This window comes from Sander lucioperca, chromosome 19 (assembly GCF_008315115.2).
Source record: "Sander lucioperca isolate FBNREF2018 chromosome 19, SLUC_FBN_1.2, whole genome shotgun sequence".
NCBI lineage: Eukaryota > Metazoa > Chordata > Actinopteri > Perciformes > Percidae > Sander > Sander lucioperca.
In genome coordinates, this window is record NC_050191.1 from 21,907,135 (window position 1) to 21,927,102 (window position 19,968).

Below are 19,968 nucleotides of genomic sequence, written 5' to 3' on the forward strand. Positions count from 1 at the left end.
AAGATGGCGGCTTTTAACATCAGACCCCAGGACACGGGCTATAGCCTTCTCCTGTTCCAGGAATCGCTCCATCATCTTTTGGCGGGAGCCCCATCTGGTTGGGGATTCTGTTGTTAGCTGATGAGGGGGAAGGCCAAGCTCTGACTGAGCTACACCCAGCTCTCTTCTTTTCTTCCAACTGTAGGAAAAAGCAGCGACTATCTTCTTGCAAACTCCAATGGCACGATCTATGCGGGGATCCTTAACACCATTCTCTGTATGATAAAGAATAAAACACAAAGACATACATCACTATTGGGGACTTTAATAAATATCAGTCTACATTAGGGCTGTCACGATATGATATCGTGATTATCACATCCAAAATAAAAGTTTGTTTTTTAGTGGACACGCCATATTGAAACATTCTTGCAGAGTGGCTAGGCCTAATTAAAAAAAAAAAATCACGTACAACACTTAAACTTTTTAAACGGTGGATGAACCGCAGTCAGGTAGTCAGACACTCGTCTTTTCGTAGTCGAGTCAGCTTGACTAAATGTTGGGTTGGCTGACTGAAAAAAGAAGAAAAAAAAAAAAAAAACTCCTCTAGCACTGCATGTTTGGATGAGGATAATATGTGCTCTGTCAAAATTGAATATTTTATTTTACTTATTGTTAGACTTACCAATAGCGTTGTGTAGTTTGTGTCCAAAGCACTGGAGGTTTGGCCATCCGTTCACTCTCAGGGCTTTAATCATGTTGGTGCCGCTGTCAGTTGTCATGCAGCATAGACGATTCTCAGACAGGTTCCAGCAGTCGAGAGCGTCTCTCAGTCCCTTGGCAACAAGTTCACCGGTGTGGTCCTCGGGAAAGTATGACGTTTGGAGGGAAATACTCCGCAAATCCCACGCATTGTCAATGAAATGCACCGTTAAACTCATATAAGGTTGCATAGTCCGACTGGACCACATGTCGGTTGTTGCCGAATAAAAGGACAGCTCCTCCAGTTCTCTGCTGACTTTCTTTCGTGTGTTGTTGTACAGCTGGGGCAAGGCGACTTCACTGAAGTACTTGCGGCTGGGTAGCTCATATCTGGGGTCTAAGGTTTTAATCAAATTAATAAACCCCGTCTTCTCCACGGTATATATGGGTACCATGTCTTTGGCTATGTGCAAAGTGACCGCTTCGGTGATTGTTCTCCACCGTGCCCCTTTCCTGTCATATGCGGTGCCTTGTTCAAAGGATTCGGCTACAGTTAGCTGTTTTTTAGCTAAGGTTTGTTGGTCACTGCGGTTTTGTTCGTCTCGAAGAGACTGGCATTTTTCATATTCGGCTGGATGTCTCTGTTTCAGGTGTTGGAATAGGTTTGTGGTGCTGCTGCCTTTGATTGCGATGGGCTTTAGGCAAATGTTGCAGCGTGGGGTCTCTTGCTCCACGTCTGTCGCAGTAAACCCATACCAGTTCCAAACAACAGATGATTTTATTCCTTTCTTGGGAACAAACTTCCCATTCTCACCGGTAGCCATGTTGTCGCTTGCTGTTGCTGTTTCGTGTGTGCTATGATGTTGTTGTCGCTTGCCATACTGCTATGTGAAACTAACGCTACGGAAGCTCCGGGGAGCCAAAAATGCGCCATTACACAAAAACTCGATTTACTTATTTTTTAAATCGCCCGCAACAAAAAACTCGAATTAATTCATTCAATCGATTTATCGCCCAGGCCTAGGTGAACCGGTTAATTGGTCATGATCGGGTATAAAAGGAGCAACCCAAAAGGCTCAGTCGTTCACAAGCAAGGATGGGGCAAGGTTCACCACTTTGTGAACAACTGCGTGAGCAAATAGTCCAACATTTTAAGAACATTCCTCAACATATAATTGCAAAGAATTTAGGGATTTCATCATCTACAGTCCATAATATCATCAAAAGATTCAGAGAATCTGGAGAAATCTCTGCACGTAAGCAGCAAGGCCGAAAACCAACATTGAATGCCAGTGACCTTCGATCCCTCAGGTGGCACTGCATTAGAAACCAACATCATTATTTAAAGGATATTACCACATGGGCTCAGGAACACTTTGGAAAACCATTGTCAGTTAAAACAGTTTGTCGCTACAACTACAAGTGCAAGTTAAAACGCGACCATGCAAAGCGAAAGCCATATGTCACCAACACCCAAAAACGCAGCCGGCTTCTCTGGGCCTGAGCCCATCTGAGATGGACTGACACAAAGTGGAAAAGTGTGCCGTGGTCTGACGAGTCCACATTTCAAATTGTTTTTGGAAATCATGGACGTCATGTCCTCAGGGCCAAAGAGGAAAAGGACCATCCACATTGTTATCAGCACAAAGTTCAAAAGCCAGCATCTGTGATGGTGTGGGGGTGTGTTAGTGCCCATGGCATGGGTAACTTGTACATCTGTGAAGGCACCATTAATGCTGAAAGGTACATACAGGGTTTGGAGCAGCATATGCTGCCATCCAAGCTATGTCTTTTTCAGGGACGTCCCTGCTTATTTCAGCGAGACAATGCCAAGCCACATTCTGCATGTGTTACAACAGCGTGGCTTCGTAGCAAAAGAGTGTGGTTACTAGACTGGCCTGCCTGCAGCCCAGACCTGTCTCCCATTGAAAATGTGTGGCTCATTTTGATACGCAAAATACGACAACGTATGGCCCTGGACTGTTGAGCAGCTGAAGTCGTACATTTGCAAAAAAACAGTAACGTTTATCAGTTTAAACATTAAATATCTTGTCTTTGTAGTGTATTCAATTGAATATAGGTTGAAAAGGATTTGCAAATCATTGTATTCTGTTTTTATTTACGTTTTATACAACATCCCAACTTCATTGGAATGTGGGTTTGTAGATTCATAATATCCTAACTACAAAATATCTTAGACTTGCACTCCTTTCCATTGTAGTTCTTTTTAAAGAACAGAATGTTTTGTAATGCAGGCTAACAAAGGCAGCTCACATAATCTCTGTTCTGTTTTAACAGGCCATCTCCCAGAAACCTGGATTAGTGAAAGACCCCCACCGCTGGCTGGCTGAGACAAAGGTATAATTATTACATGCAGCTGTATATGCTGCCTTCCTTCCAAGGGATTTGTCTAAGTAATCAATTACATAATCGAGAAAACACAGGATTAAGCATGTGACACTATTCCCATGAACATCATGCCCATTCCCAGGCTTACACTATACTGTAGAAGATTAATGAAAGATGATAACATAGATTATATACATTCGGTGGACTGTGGTCCTTGCAAACTTTAAATTATTGTACCAGCCACACATATGGTTGTATTTTTGCCTGTTAAAACCAACGTTTACCATGGCAAAAAAGATGATTTATTTTTGAGGAAACCCGTTTCCACAGCTGAGCACTGATGTGTGGTGAGTCAGCAGTGATCATAATGAAACTGAAGTTCAAGGATTTTTGACAGGATGTCTTTCCATAGAAATTATAAGGGCAATGACAAGTGCACTACCCTTAGAAGTTCAGTCCTAGTACACTATTTCCCTGGCTTTCATTCCTCTAAGCCAGCATCACGGTTAACACAATGTTCCACTTTAGTGAGGCTCTTGTAATTGATGAAATGATGAGATGCAATTTCTTTTTTTAATGTGTTGCCTTCTTGCAGTTGTCTTCTTGTCTTGTGCAGTAATAGTTGGCGCTTGGCTTCTTTGAAAGACAAATCAGTTCCCATTTAGTATTGCAATGATTTAATGTACAAACGAAACATGTAATTATGGCTGTGGCGGTGATGCATGATACTCTGTTAAAATGTGTTTGCACAGTTCATAGTGTTTATCACCAAACACTAGAGACCACCAGAGATAATTACCTCCCTAGTTAGCAGTTTTTATGTTGGAAATAATTTTACAGTTAGAATACTCATTTAACAAATCATTTTGCATGGCCGTAACAACATATGTATGAAACATTGTCAATTAATTTACATTCCCTGTTTCATTGACTGCATGCTCAGCACTGCTTTAACTGGGCCACTGTATTTTCTCTGAGCTATTATCACACTTATTTTGGCTGTGCTCTTACAGTATCTGAACATGAGCTAACTGTGGTGTTTAACATAAAATGACAAAATAATGATAGACTATTGATAGACTATATTTTGTTTTCAAAAGAGATTATAAGTGAATTGTAAACTTGCAGCTTAGACAGTAGTGAAGCAAAACATTTTTAAATAGAGAGGGATTAAGATGTATTTTTTTTAATGAAAGGATTCGGCTTAAAACGGAATTCCCTCGTGGTATTCTTATATCAGACAGTTTTGGTGACTTAATTACGTTAATTTTCATTGCTTACATTGCAGACCTATTTCAGAAAACCAAATGTAGCACAGTACTGTATGCGTGGTTGCGTGAGGAAAATTATTTTTTATCATAATGGGTCTGAAATGTAGAGTATCATGCTAACTAAGGCCTTTGTCTTAAAGCCTGGGATTTCCTCTTCCTTATATCCTGATCCCTAGCCTGACAAGCCAGACCCACATCAAACAAGATGTTTGGTCTGGGAACTCACCATTGGCAGGCCTCAATCCGAAGGGCGGGATAAACGGTTGTCTTTCAAATTCTCTCTGCGCGCAATAGGATAGCGCTACAACTAGAGCTGGGGGTAAGCGATTATTTATTAAACGATTAATCGGGCGATTATTTTATCGATTAGTCGACTAATCTAACGACTAATTGGACGATTAATATAACGATTATTTTTCTGTTGCTCGATTAATAAAAACCATAATGTATCTCAAATAAATACCAAAAAATTCTTAATATATTTTATTAAACAATTTTGCACAGCAAAAAATCTTCTGCTTTACACAAAATAAAATAATTATTTTACTGTTATACAAAATGAAAGGCCAGCCTGTTTACTCTTTTACAGTACCAACACGTTCAAAAAAATCAAGTTGTAGTGCAAAAAAGAAAAACACTGCAGTGAACAGTACAGACATTCCTGAGAGTGTTTAACACAACATAACAGTCCCAACATAAAACCTGATGCATAATCAAACTCACTCTCTTAACTGCTATTCTGTAGGTTTACATGATAATGCAGCTGTGCACTTTGGTGGTGCTAGGCTAACCAACGCATCTTAGCTCTCTGTGCAGTTTGTTCGTGCTAGGTTAGTAGCTAGCGTTCACGTTAGCTACTATAGATAGCTGTGTTCTGCAGCTGTAAGCTAGCTACCATTCAAGCCAACATTAGATGATAACTAACGTTAGCTAAACACAGCTGTCTAGGCGCCAGTAGCTAGCTAACGTTAACGTTAGCTACTAACCTAGCACGAACAAACTGCACGGAGAGCTAAGATAGTTAGCTAGCACCACCTAAGTGCGCAGGCTACACAACACACTACACAAACATGAAATTAATTTAGCTAACGTTAGTACTTGGGACTATATTTGAAGTATTCCCATACCTTCGATGATTAAGGGCGAGCTGTTTTTTTTTCATGGGGCTTTTTGCAGGGCTTTGTTGGGAATTCTGAGGAGGTTGCTGTTTCCTGCAATGTTTTGGTCTCCCACATGTGTGTGTGGCGAAGCGTCGACGCAAAAATACGACGTCGACGTAATTTTGACGTCGACGTCATCGACGCGTCGCTGCAGGCCTAGCTACAACCAGGCAGAGCAACGAAGAAGGTAGCGGAGCTAGTTGATAGATTAAACTTTTGCCGTATCCGGTCAGCAAAACTCCGAACACGTCTTCCTTTTTTAAGAATGACTTCAGTGCCGTTCTTTGTTCTTTTCTCAAAGAAAAGCTTAGCTCCAAGCAAGGTTATTATAGTTTTGCATTTTTCATTAGTTTTTATTTTTATTTCGTTTTGACTTTTTATTTTCAAATTCAGTTTAGTTTTAATTAGTTTTTAAAGTGGGTTTGCTAGTTTAGTTTAGTTTTTATTTTTTGAAAATGCTTAGTTTTAGTTCAGTTTTTATTAGTTTTAATGTTAGTTTTAGTCTTTTTGTAATATGGGTTATTTGTCAGGGGCAAGATTCAAAAAGGTCAGAAAAAGTATTGTGTAATAATAACTCAACAAAAACATCATCCAGCTTCCTGTTCCGGCAGCATGACGTGAACACGTTCTGGTCGCTCCGTCCTCTGATAAAAGTTTGTACTTTTGACCATTCCTTTAATCAAGACTACACAATGTCCTGAATTGCAAGTTTTGAAACATTTTGCAATTTAAACGCTTAATATCGGGGAAAGACCATAATTTGAGGAGCAATTCTGCCATGCATTCAGTCAAGGATCGCACAGAGCTCACCGTGATTATAAGAGATGTTATTCGAGAGGAGATTGGTTTGGCATTTGATTTAAAATTGCAGCCGATAAAGCAATCACTAGACTCTTTACAAGAAATCATAAAGGACACATCCTCCAAACTGCGGGAGGTAGAGGAAGCAGTTACAGATAATGACCATTGGCTGACTGAAATGGAGAAGAAATATGCCAATCTACCTGTAGAAAACATCTCATTGAGAGAAAAGATCAAACAAATCGAAGATCACATCCGTAAATTTAATGTTCGCATCATCGGGATCCCTAGCGGCGCAGAAGGAGGACAACCGACTGACTGCCTTCATGATCAACTTTCTGAGGGAAATGTTTGGTGCGGACAAACTTGGGCCGCAGCCATGTGTGAATATTTATGGAGGAAATATTTATTCATAATTCAAATTGAAAGTCCAAAGAGATATTGAAAGTCCAAAGAGGAAACTAAGCGAGATCAAATTAAAAATATTATTTATTTAAATTTTCCATTGACCAAATTAAAAATATTATTTTTAATTTTCCATTTTGCTTTTCCATTTGGATTTACTATTTGGCTTTTGAATTTCAATTTAACATTGGCTTTTCATTTGGACTTGACACATGTCAATGTAAATAAGGAGGCGTGGCCCAAAGGCTGGTGGGAGGTTCTGAAACGAAAGGGGTGCAGAGGCACCTTATGAACAGCAGGGGGAGCTGACTGCTGGGGAGCTCACTGTTGAGGAGCATCTGTCTGCAGCTTGGCCACCAGGCTGGCTTATCCTCTTATTTCACATGATAGAAACTGATGATGTAGGCTAAACACAAACCACATTTCATGCAACAACAGTGAAGTTTTCATGTAGTTACTATAATTGGGCCCGTGTTAGTGAGGACTAGATTAGGACTGGATTTAAAGCTGATTCTGGTTTCCAACTTCGCCCCAGGTGTGTCGGTTTAAAACACGGACGGAGACAACTTCTCCCTTTTGATGTTTTATTTAATTAAGCAACAGTACAAACATGGGTGTGGGTAACTCTGCTACGTGTGTTTGTGTGTTGTCAGATCTCGAGGACACACACACACACACACACACACACACACACACAATCTCAACCGGGTAGTCATCGTCCGAACTGTGACCTCTCCTTTTTCTCTCTCTCACTTTTTTCTCTGGGTGGTGCGCGCGGTGTGAGGTGCGTGTCCGCGCTATTCTCCGACACATACTCACAACAATCACTCCTGATTGACGGCCTTTTGTACAGCCCATGTAGGCTACTTTTTCGTTCATTTGATTTCCGATTTTGAAACGATATCCAAATTTGAAAAATGGGCCATTTTAAACCTTGTTAATATTGATGACAATGTGTCCTACACGGGCTGTACAAAAGGCCGTAAATCAGGAGTGATTGTTGTGAGTACATGTCAGAGAATAGCGCGGACCACCCAGAGAAAAAAGTATTTTTATTTATTTTATTTCAGTTTACGACAATGTTTTTTCGTTATTTTGTTCGTTTTCGTTAACGATTGTAACCTTGACTCCAAGTCTTCCATAGTCGCGGCCAAAGCCAATTCCAAAGACCGCTGTTCGCCAGCAGCAGCAGCCATAAGCCCGCCCACCAACTCTATACACGATGTGATTGGCCCGGCCAGAGTTTGGTTTTTCCAGCTCGCAAGCCAACGAAGAGTTGCTAGACCCCCTGGCTGCAAATTATATTTGCTGCCGCTAGGCAAAATCTAGCTGTGCATCTAGATTTCTAGGCTACCTGATCCTCTTAAAACTATAAGAACCCACAAAGCCCATCCTCAGGGTTTCCGCGGGGGCTTAAAGTCTAAAAAGTGTAAAATTTCAAAATTTTGGGCCCTAAAAAGTCTTAAATTCGCTGATGTGTTGTGTTCTAGGTCTTTAATAATTTTAAACAGGTCTTAATTTTCCTACGTCCATGCAACACTACCTCTAATGCCTCTAATGTATTTTTTTTAATTCCGTGGTATTGTAGTTCTTTTTTCGCCAAAGTCAAAATATAATTTCCCTGTTTTACAACTACAAATGAGACCTAACTTTCGTGTTATTGGCGCCAGTCTCTTTCGGATTGTACCACAGACATAAAACAGATTGTATTCTTCAGCTGTGGGGAAGTGGAAGTTTAGCGATACTGAAAAAAAAAAAGTTTTTAGGGCTTAGTTGATGTTGTGATAAAGGTCTAAAATTTCATTCATAATGTTCTTAAAAAGTCTTGTGAAACCTGCAGAAACTGATCCTACTTCACCCCATTGATATTGTATTTATTGAACTAACCAGACCAAGATCCGCTGGCTGTGTGAGGAGGTGCGGGAGTGCAACACAAGAGAACAGCGCCTAAGGAAGCAGCAACAGCAGACCAGGGATCAGTTGAAGGCCTTTAGGCAGAGCCGGGACTCGGAGCAGACGGCTCTCCTGCAGCGCCTGGACCAGCAGGAGAAGCTGCTGCACTCCCTCGACACTGAAAAGAGAGGTAGGCAAACAGTATTTCATAAGAAAAACACCATCACGTTGATTTCATTCACACTTAGGATGCAAAGCCACACTATGTGACAGCACAGCATCATGTGAGACTAATCAGGCTATGTGTTCTTTTTTTTAAGCAGCTAATACCTGATTAAAAAATGCTTTTGACCACTAGTTCTTTGGTCTGTTGTAGGGATGGTAAGATTTACCGATTTACACCAGTGCGCTGACGTAAAAGTACACAGTTCGAGTGTACAGATAAAAAAAATATAATAAATATATATAATAATAAAAGTGTGCACAGGAAACAATTTGGGATTAACTCGCAGATGCATCATTTCTAACATCTTTGCATCAGTAAAATCTAATTTGCTCATACATAATTATTATGCACCTCGTAGCCTCCCGGACGGGTGAACTGTAGTCTCCCTTTACCAGACCTTCCTTCACAGCGCTATGGAGGAGGGTCTGGCTAGTCCACACAGCATTCCTGGATGGGAGAAAAACATGCTCTGGTTTATTGGCATTTCTTTAAACCAATCACAATCGTCTTGGGTGGCGCTAAGTGCCATATGGAGCCCATGTGCCTCCGCAAAATAGTCTCGGGAAGGAACTTGTTTTGGTGGAACGTGTACGTTCAAAAATTGTTTTAGTCGTGCAACAGAAAAGTTTAAAATTCCAACACAAAGAAAGCAGAAGGTAATGGACATCTGACTGAAAAGATATCAGTGATATCAGGTGGAATTTCTGTCGGCACCAGAGCAATCCCAGAAGTGGAACATCGTGGATATGGACTAGGTGAACTGTGACTAAGTTGCCTGTTTGTCGGTTAACTGTTAATGAAAGGTAAACGAGGATCGGATATCTGTCAGAAAATAAAATCTAAATGAAAATGCAGTTATTTCTGACTGTTGGACCAATACTCCTTTGATTGAACCTAATCTGACACTGACTTCCCTTTTTATTTATTTATTTATTTATTTAATCACACCGTCATTAAAAGCAATAACTAATTAACTTGCCTGCATATTACTGAAGCGTTTTTGTCGCTGAGTGGTTTCTGTGTGTTGTGTTGTAACGGATGCTTGTTAAACTGGCTGTCTCTGGCTGTTCCTCTGTATCTGATGCATTGTTTGTTTTTGTTTTAGACCGTGCTCACTGGTCTGTCTGTTTATGATTACAAATGTTTGAGACAGCATTTTAATGTGTAAACTTTGAGAAGTTCTGTGGAAAATTGACTTGTTTTTTTCCCCCCATCCTTAGTCCCATTTTTGACTGAATTTCTCCTAATGAGCTGTAACTTCCAGAGGAAGAACAACTTGTTTTTAGTGCTTCATGTGAACGAAGCTGGGAAATGTGTCTAATTTGTGTTCCATTAACTGAGAGAAAGAGAGTTAACACACAGTGAGACCATAGAGAGAGGGGTAGTTAGACATGGGCAGGGAGATGCAAGACTGTGCATGGAGACAATAAACTGTCCATCATTTCATTCTGTGTTTTGGCTGTAGTGGTGGTAGTATTGTAGCATTCAGATCAGCCATCTGATGGTACAGCCTCATCTCTGGAACCCCCTTTAGAAACAGTTCACTCTGGCTTTAGTCCCAGTCTGTCTCCACAGCAGGCAGAAGCACTGATACACTCTCTTTAGTAATTAGACCTAAGAGTGTGTGCCACAACAGCTACAAGATCTGGTTATTTAAATTGAAGGCGTGCAAATTAAGATTTTATCAGCTGTGCTTTAAGTATGGCTTCTCAGGAATGTGGTTGCTCAGTAATTCTCTTGTATTGCAATATCAGTAATCACACTCGCTGTCCTTCTTCATGTGAGTAGTATTGTGTCACCAAATAATATTACATGTTACTATAAAAATATAGTAACATTTAGTCTATATACACAACGTTCCACTTCTGGGATTGCTCTGGTGCCGCCAGAAATTCCACCTGATATCACTCTTTTCAGTCAGATGTCCATTACCTTCTGCTTTCTTTGTGTTGTAATTTTAAACTCCAGTGGATTTATGAGGACTATGGTTAACTACTCCTCAGATCTCTGCAGGGTAAATCCAGACAGCTAGCTAGACTATCTGTCCAATCTGAGTTTTCTGTTGCACGACTAAAACAACTTTTGAACGTACACGTTCCACCAAAACAAGTTCCTTCCCGAGACTATTTTTACAGCAGCACCGGGGCTCCGTACAGCACTTAGCACCACCCATGACGTTTTTCTCCCATCCAGGAATGCTGTGTGGACTAGCCAGACCCTACTCCGCAGCGCTGTGAAGGAAGGTCTGGTAAAGGGAGACTACAGTTCACCCGTCCGGGAGGCTCATACGTACCTTACGCGTTACGAGGTGCATTAACCTGCAAGGTGTGTCTGCCTTGCATATTCTGTGAGTTGGACGGCCGATTTAACCCATCAGTCCAGCAGAGAGCCATGAACTTTAGCAGATAAAAAAGAGCTTAACATTTTACTTGCTAGTTGCAGTAGCAAGTTGGGTTTTCAGCTCTTAAAGCTATAGTGCATAGTTTCTGTCGCCCCCATGAGGAATTCTAAGTAATGACAACAACACTGTCGGTGCGTCCACTTGACACAAGCCTTCGGTGATCACGCACCACCCCCACCCCTCCTTCACGCAGTTGCTGTAGTAGCGTTTATCCCATCAAATCAAGGAGGACACAGAGGATTAAAAAAAAAAAAATCCCTTTTTATTTCTGCCAAATGATATCAAACAGGAATTTTACAGTTAACCATATGCAGTGCACACAGGGTTTCCCGCCGAAAATGTGTTAGTTAAGGTGGTAGGGTGGGGTTTGTCGTCAGACCAGGTATATATAATAATTAGGGGTGGTACGGTTCACAAAATCCACGGTTCGGTTCGTATCACGGTTTTAGGGTCACGGTTTTCGGTTCTTGTTATTTTTTCTTTTAATCTTTAACACTCCAGAAATATACTTCAGCATATGATATATAGCTAAAATTAGCATATTGAATGCATGTTGCACAATACACGCACACAGTGGCAGTTCTATCTATTGTTTTATTTCCGCTGTCATCATAGGTAACATGAAATCCAAAATGTTCCCACACACCAGACTATATACGACGCTAGCACATCCTCCAACTCCGGGCAGCCTTCCTTATCTCTCCCACTTGACAATTCTGCATGTGACGTGACCTGCAGCAGCAGCACTCCACACTCCACCTGAGGAGCGGTCGGCTCGGTGCCAAAATCTGACAAAAATCTTTTAAACTGACCTTTGTCGATCAAAAAAGCAGACAGATTCAGCAACTGTATGGCCTATTTCTTGCTTAAAATGTTTTCAGAAACACTTTTTGGTGAACTATTTTCGTAAAATACGAGATCGTATTCAGAACGAGACGCCATTAGAGTCTGTTTTGAAATTCGGGAGCAGCAAGAACCACGTGACGCGTTCGTCCAATCAGCTGCCATGTTGCGTTCGTCACGCTCATCCCCCTTGTCGTTTCCAGTAAGTGTTTTAACATAGGTGTCGAAAGTGGGCACTACGGCAGTAAGTGGTTAGTGCACATTAACAGTGTACTGACGACACACACACGCTCCGAACCGAGACAAGCGCACCGAGCGGTTCGGATGTTTTTTCATGAACCGTACCACCCCATATAATAATATATAAATAATAATATATAATTCATAAATAACCAGCTTTTCAAAATAACAGTTGCAATGTGCAATTTTAACAAACACCATACAAACTATACAACACTATAACAAAAATGTTTTCTTTTTCCCCGGGTAAAGAATGGAGATAGATAGCGCGATGACATTCAACCACCAGATGCCGCTGTTCGGAGTGTCCTTTAAGAGAGCTGTGTGTGTGTGTGTGTGTGTGTGTGTGTGTGTGTGTGTGTGTGTGTGTGTGTGTGTGTGTGTGTGTGTGTGTGTGTGTGTGTGTGTGTGTGTGTGTGTGTGTGTGTGTGGGAAGTGGGCAGAAGAGGGATAGGGAAAGTAGATGTCTAGATGCGACCGGAGCAGAGTTGGGGGAATAAGTTTAAGTTTTGTACACAGTGTGTGCAGTGTCTGAAATAAACTCCAGACTAAAAGCCAAGCTCATTCATTTGTTCACCAGAAACGGGATTTTAACCCCGACGTTATTTATTTTGTAACGTCGGCCCAAGGTAACGAGTCTCCCCTGATTTTCTGACCACGGTCGGAAACGAAGCAATCAGGAAAGGTTAACAGGAGACATATCACATATTTAAGGGTTGTAAAAACTGATTTTATTTTTTTTATTTATTATTTTTTTTTTTGATGACATAGTTGTAGCGTGTGTTGCTTAGGCAGCCGCCTTAATTGCAAAGTGCTGCGGGAAACCCTGGCACATTGCACACATAATTTGGGTGATATGAATGTAAGATGATTGCAGAAGTGACACTGATCTGTGTTTTTGTTTATTATTTTTAAAGAAATGGCAGAGCAGATTCCGAAAACAAATCCAGTGTGGCAGGGTTTACGTTTTTATGATGTAAATTGAGGGAGCAAAAGCAGTATCAGCTCCAAATATCGGCTCAAGTAAATCGCCAGCCCGTATCAGTCATCGGCTAAGGCTGTTTTGCATCGTTTTGGCTGATTGTCCAAACGAATCCTGTAAACGCACTGCCTGAAGACGCACTTTTTTGAAACCTGGTCCCAGGGTGAAACATTCAAAAACGGCACCCTTGTGTCTTCGTTTGGATGGCGAAGCCGCATACTTGCGTATCGATGAGGTCATCGCCACACCCCTCGACCTCTAGCCTTTGACCTCTTATCCCCGCGACGACGTCTCATAACAACAACAATGGCGGACTACATGCTTGTGTTCCTGCTGGAGAAGATATTGAGCCTGTTAGGGTTCTCTTAATACAACCATGGGGGTTACTAGCGCTGTTTGGTTTCTTCTTCTACTGTCTGTTTGTATACAGCGCGCAAGCTTTATGCCCATGCTCCGCCTCTTCTTCTCCGTTTTTGGTGAATTTCTGTAGCAGAAACAACGCCGCCTATAGGCCTGGAATATGAAGTGGCGTGTTGAGTCATTTACAAATGGATCCGTTTGGACGCAAACGTGTGGACGTGGCCTACAGCTGCAACATGATTTAGATAAGATATGATTTAGAAGATATGCTTGCCAATTAAATGGCTTAACATTATTAAAGATCCTGGGTAATAAATTATTTTACAGGTCCATAAATTCCTTATAACTTCTCTAGAAGTTTCCAGGAAAGAATCATGTTATTAAAGGTAAAATAGAGTTCAGGCAGAGCACTCACTTGCATTTTTTTCTTTTTTTTTTTTTTTTTTGGCATCAGTTGTTTCATTCATGCTTGACAATTTCTGACTCTGAAAGCTGCTTGGTTACCAGCTCACTAGAACCTTCCACTAATATTTATACAGGTGTACAGCACAGCCATTATACCATTGTTCTGATGGTACAATCATGTTTGCCGCTGCAACTCCCTCCTCATTTTGGTGTTGATTTAACAACAAAAATCCAGTGGTGGAAGAAGTATTCAGAAAAGTCCTAATACTACACTGTAAAAACTGTTACAAGTAAAAGTCCTGAATTGAAAATGTTACTTAAGTAAAAGTATGTAAGTATCATCAGGAAAATGTACTTTAAGTATTAAAAGTAAAAAGTACTTAATGCAGAAAAATCCTCACATTTTAAAACTGGCAACGATCCAAACAGTTCTGTCAATCAACTCACGTGTTTAATCAGCTAATCATTTCAGCTGGACAGTAGGTCTATATATTGTTGGGTAGTTTAATTTATAATAAAATCGTTTTTACAAACTATGTGTTTTGTGTGCAAAAATCTTGATTTGTAAAGTAACTAGTAACTAAAGCTGTCAGATGAATGTAATGGAGTAGAAGTAGAAAGTGGCTTGAAAGAAAAAAGATGAGTAAAGTACAAGTAGGGTTGGGCAATATATCGATATTATATTGATATCATGATATGAGACTAGATATCGTCTAAGATTTTGGATATCGTAATATCGTAAATGGCTTAAGTGTTGTATTTTGCATTACAGTAAAGTGATGTCATTTTCTGTTACCAGACTGTTCTAGCTCTTCTATTATTTTTACCTTTACCCACTTAGTCATTATATCTACATTACTGAAGATTATTTATCTAAAATCTAAGTGTGAAGATATTTTGTTAAAGCACCAATTGTCAACCCTAGAATATCTCCACAATATCGACATTGAGGTATTAGGACAAGAATATGGCGATATCTGATTTTCTCCATATCACCCAGCCCTAAGTACAAGCACCTCAAATTACTTGAGTAAATGTACTTAGTTACATTCCACTACTGCAAAAATCTAACTGGACAACCATTTGCTATAAAGGGTTAGTTCCTTGTCTACAGGCAAGCATACAATTCAGCATATATGAAGAATAAAGTTTGCGATGATAAATGGATGAGTTTAAAGTTGGACTTCTAAACCAATTAAAATAAACATTTCAAAACCTTGACTCCGATGTTGCCAATAGTTGGTACCAAATTACATAGGTATAGTCATAGGAAATGATTAGGAAATACAAAACCTGAAAAATAAAGTGTTACTAAATCCTTGATTACAGTTTTCCTTTAATGGTTTTCATTTTTCTTTTTAGCGTGATAATGAAAATATGAATAAAAAATATGCTACACTTGCTGCAGAAGGTGAATAAAGTCAACATATGCCTTGATTGACTCCAGTATCAATACTTTGACACTGGATCATGGAATCTAGTGTTATCTCAACTCATCAACGGCAATGTGTCTTTCAGAGCTGTTGGAGAGGAGTCGCAGGAAGGAGGAAGAAATGAGCAGCTTTCAGGTTAGCATTTTATGTCTTTAATAATCCTTCTCTGTTTGTCTGTTCATTTGTGTCTCTAAATCTCCACCCTAAACAGATTTTTACTATCCAGCTGGCCTAATTTCAACTACGCTGCCAAAAAGAGACAGCTGGTAGTGTTTTTATTTATACACCACACTGCCTTCAAATAGTTTTTTTTTTTTCCCATATCTGTTGAGGTATTTTTGAGTAACTGCTGGGCTTTAGTCGTCTTGAGTTCTGTGATACAGCGCTACAAACACAAGTACACAGTCGTGGGCCTGACACACCGCTTGCAGCCTGGCTTGGACAAGTAGCTAATTACTGCAGACATGAGGCCTTGGAGTTTAAAAGCCACCAGAGGCCTTGGCTCTGTCTTTCAATACCGCAGCATCTACACTTGGCAGGCTACCAACTCACCTAGTCTGGCTCGGACTGGACCCCAGTGCCTCACTGACCCTTTGCTCACCAATAAACAGCGGAACACACACGCGTGCGTGCGCGTGTGTTTTGATTCCGGGGTCCCATCTGTGGCTGCATGATGGCACCTGCCAGAGCTCGCATGCAATTAATCAGCCCTCTCACACCCAGCCGCGCTTTTAATTATGAAGGATGAGGAGAGAGAGATATAGAGTGAGGGACGTAGACGAGCGAGGGGAAGGGGGAAAAAAAAAGTCTTGAGGGTGGGCTGAGGAAAAGAAAGTACTCTTGTTATAAACCATCAACACATTACAGGCAGAGGGGGAGAGGCAGCCGAGCAGGTGTGTGTTTGAGTGGCATATAAGAGGCATAGCATCACTTATGCATCGTTAGAGAGGGAACATCAGTCAGGAGCTGGATGAGCAGCGAGAGCGGTGTTGTTGTGTGTCAGCGTGTGTGATAAAAAGCCTGTTGTGTGCTACAAACTCTCCCTAGCCCTGTGCATTTCCTTCCCTTGTTACCTATTTGTTGGAACACTATTTCTCGCTTCTGTCAGTATTCTCCCACAGGGTTTCTCTCTGCTAATCTACCATTTTGAGCAGTTACCCCGACTCCCCGTCTGGCTCACTGTGTTAGTTTAAACCTTATTTTGTTATTGGCTCTTACTTAATTGTTATAAGCATATAAAGTAAAGTCGCTGTGTTTGTGTGTCTTTACAGGACCGTGTATTGGATTTGGAGATGGTAAGGGTTGATTTCTTTAATCAGAGTAATGAAAACAAAGGGGTATGTATATTCAGGTTTAGAAAACTTGGGAGGTATTTAATGCCCTGGAGTTGTTAAATTAGAAGTCATTTTGACTTTCAACATGATTCAATGCAGCTGTGTAGGCAGGTTCACCTAGGGCTATGTTTGTTTAACAACCCATTCCGGCTAACATAGGGTTAGAAATGATTACTTTAGTCAAGGCTCAGAACTCTGTTAATCATCATAAGTCTTGCTGATGGGGTTAAGAACTGAGCTGTACTGACAATACAGTATTGACCTCACCATCTAAGCTGCTAACGTTCACCACTAACGTCCTTAATCAGCTATTAGATGTCAGCCCCGAAATTATGGAGCACCAACGAACGACTATATTGACCCAAGCTCTTTTGTTTTTTTTACTCTCGGAAAAATAAACAAATGAAGCTGTCTAACGCACCCTGTCCATCCATCACAATTATGTGGCATGCTTGGCCACTTCAGCCTTCACTTAGCTGTAGAAGAGCAAATACCTCAGATCAGTCAAATCATTTCTGCTTACTGCCACAACACAGCAGCAGGATGCATCGACCCATGCTCCGCTCAGGCCGGGTGGTGGGGATCAACCAGCGAGTCTCACTTGGATGTCAGTGTGTCATTCAGTGTAGCAATCAGCGTGACGCCATGTAACAGCCGGTTCTTTTGATGCTTAAGTGCTCCATCTGAATGGGAACACTACTGAAACATACAGTGGAGGGATGAATAGAATGGAGTGCGGCTGGAGTAGTTACTTAATCAAAGCGTCTGTTGTGACAAAAGTCCTCAATTACCTTTTGAATTGACCAGGCAGTGTGATATCATGTCAGTTACTATGTAGGTTTGAATGGGAAATGTATAGACCGCATTCCTAGAAATACAATTTTTAAAAGAGCAGAAGGCAAGCACCAGTATTGCCCAGAGCTGTTGTTAGAGGGGTTAATACTCCACTAGTCAGTCTCAACGGATGTACATTGCTGGGATAAATCTCTGCTATCTATTTTGCAAGGGCACCGTTGCTGCATGCAGGGCTGTGAATGGTTTAAAGAAATACAAACAAGCCAGAGTGTTTCTTTTCTCCCTATCCCAGAATAGATAAGCAGTGTACCAGACCATACTCCAGCGCTAACACACAGCTGTGGAGATACTATTCCACTAAGTATTTTATCTTTCTGGTCCCGGTAGCCAAGTGGTTAATGCTGCATTCACATAGCCTCAGGTGCTCCGGCAGTTTGTCGCAGGGTTGTGCAGCGGTTTGGGAGTGTCGCTTAAATGGTCCATTGTGTAACGTCCTGTTGTATACTTTAACCCCCCAATGTAGCCCAAGTATACTTTATAGTTCACAATTATTGTTTTCCGTCAAAGCGTTTTTTTGATCTTGAAATTTGCAACCGCACTTAAAGGCAGCTTCATTTCACGGAGAAAAGAGACAGAGGGACTGTGCTTTGCGCTGGAGCTTGTTAAATATTTATATTGAAATTGATATTTTTTTTATTTTTTTTTGACAATCATGTTGTCTTGGCAACCTTTGCATCGACCTCAGCAATTCAAAGTCAGTGAAATTTTTTGAAATAACATTGTAGATTGAGACTGAGCATGAGTAATGTATATGTAATATATTTCCAAATGAATTTGGATCCGTACACAGTCTACATACAGGTTTGTTGTGCATACTGTATGTGTGTATGCTTATCATACAGTGTATTTTAAAAGGGACAATATATGCTAGTATTTCACATTTTGTTTTCACACGTAGGACATAAATAAAACATAACAGTGCTAATAGTATCAGTTGTGCGCCCTTGTTATTTGGGTAGCACATCCCATTAGCTCTGCAAATAAAAAGGCATCAGTAGCCACCACAGAGCGGTTAAAGCCCACGAACAGCTGATCCAGCTGCACAGCTGATCCAGCTGTGCAGCTGTCATCAGTAATCATCGCCTCAGGTGACCCTTCGACTGGGTTTACCGTCTAATTTCACTAAATGTGTGTTTCATTGATTATTCCTTCCTCGCTCCTCTCTCTTTCATCTTTTCCTCAGTCTTAAGCGAGACGTGCTGAGGAACGAGGAAAAGACACGTAAGGGGGAAGGGGGGGCGATTAAGGGAATTGGGATGCAGCCCCAGTATTTAGCTGTGGATAATTCTCCATTTGCTATTTAGTTGTTGCATTGTAACGTTTTCTGCTTGCCTCTTACATGGCAATTAATTATTTACGGAGTCTTTACTTGATTTTTGTATTGAAAATGATAACAGAAGACTATCCTACTGCTTATAAATCTTAGAAGTTTTTACTTTTCATTCATTGAATCACTTCCAGATGCATTATTTTGGATATTGTATTCATTTCTCATTAAATTCTTTTTACAGTTAGTCAAGTTTGTAGTTGTGGCAGATTGAAATGGCTAAATATCAATGTCAAACAAACCACCAAACTAATATTGCGTTGTAAACTCTCTCTTTGTGTGTTGTGTGTGTGTTTTTCCCAGAACACGAGAGTTGCCCTGGACCACTTGGAGTCAATTCCAGAGAAACAATGTCTGATGGACAACTTCAAAGATTTGGAGGTGGGCTCAACTTAAAGCCTAGATGCATTTTCTTCATACGAAAATAGAGTGGTTAAGATGTTCTTTATTTTCTTTCACTTAAAGGTGCTGTAGGTAGGATTGTGAAGATCCAGGATTTAGCTAAAAAAATTTGAACATCGACAACTTCTCAGTCCCTCCCCCCTTTCCGCTAAAGCCCAAAACGGTCTCCTAAGCCCCTACCCCAACAAGGGAGAATGAATGCGTGTGCTTGAGCGGTGATTGACACGCACCCCCCCTGGCCTTGATTGGTGCATCTGAACAGGGAGCGGTGGATTTGTGCAAATCGCACTACAGGCTGTAGGTGGTGCCAGAAGAGCCAGATTTTTTTTTTTTAAATGACCTGCTTCATGTAGTTCTACTGGAACATAGGGTCAGTTTCAGCAAATATGACAGAAAGTTAGTTTTATAAGGCTTACCTACTGCATCTTTAACAAACCTTGGGTGCAGTCAAACATGAATACATTAAGGCACGTGCACACGCATGATCACATGTCACATCACATCCACTTAATCAATGCTGTGCATTTATTTCAGTGTTCTTCTGCTATATACAAGGCTGAAGACTATTTGGATGCTTAGGCTTTTGCCCTTTCGGCCTGC

General features: G+C 40.9%; 1 protein-coding gene across 6 annotated transcripts in view; it reads left to right on the forward strand.

Moving 5' to 3' along the window:
• The window catches only part of LOC116041965 (centrosomal protein of 128 kDa), a 91,962-nt gene that overhangs the window by 66,474 nt on the left and 5,520 nt on the right, over positions 1-19,968 (forward strand). For all 6 annotated transcript variants that reach the window (XM_035995294.1, XM_035995291.1, XM_035995293.1 and 3 more), the window contains 5 exons: positions 2,980-3,039; positions 8,558-8,750; positions 15,536-15,585; positions 16,722-16,745; positions 19,270-19,347. In XM_035995294.1, coding sequence (XP_035851187.1) covers positions 2,980-3,039; positions 8,558-8,750; positions 15,536-15,585; positions 16,722-16,745; positions 19,270-19,347 — 405 coding nt within the window. The remainder of the gene's footprint in view (positions 1-2,979; positions 3,040-8,557; positions 8,751-15,535; positions 15,586-16,721; positions 16,746-19,269; positions 19,348-19,968) is intronic.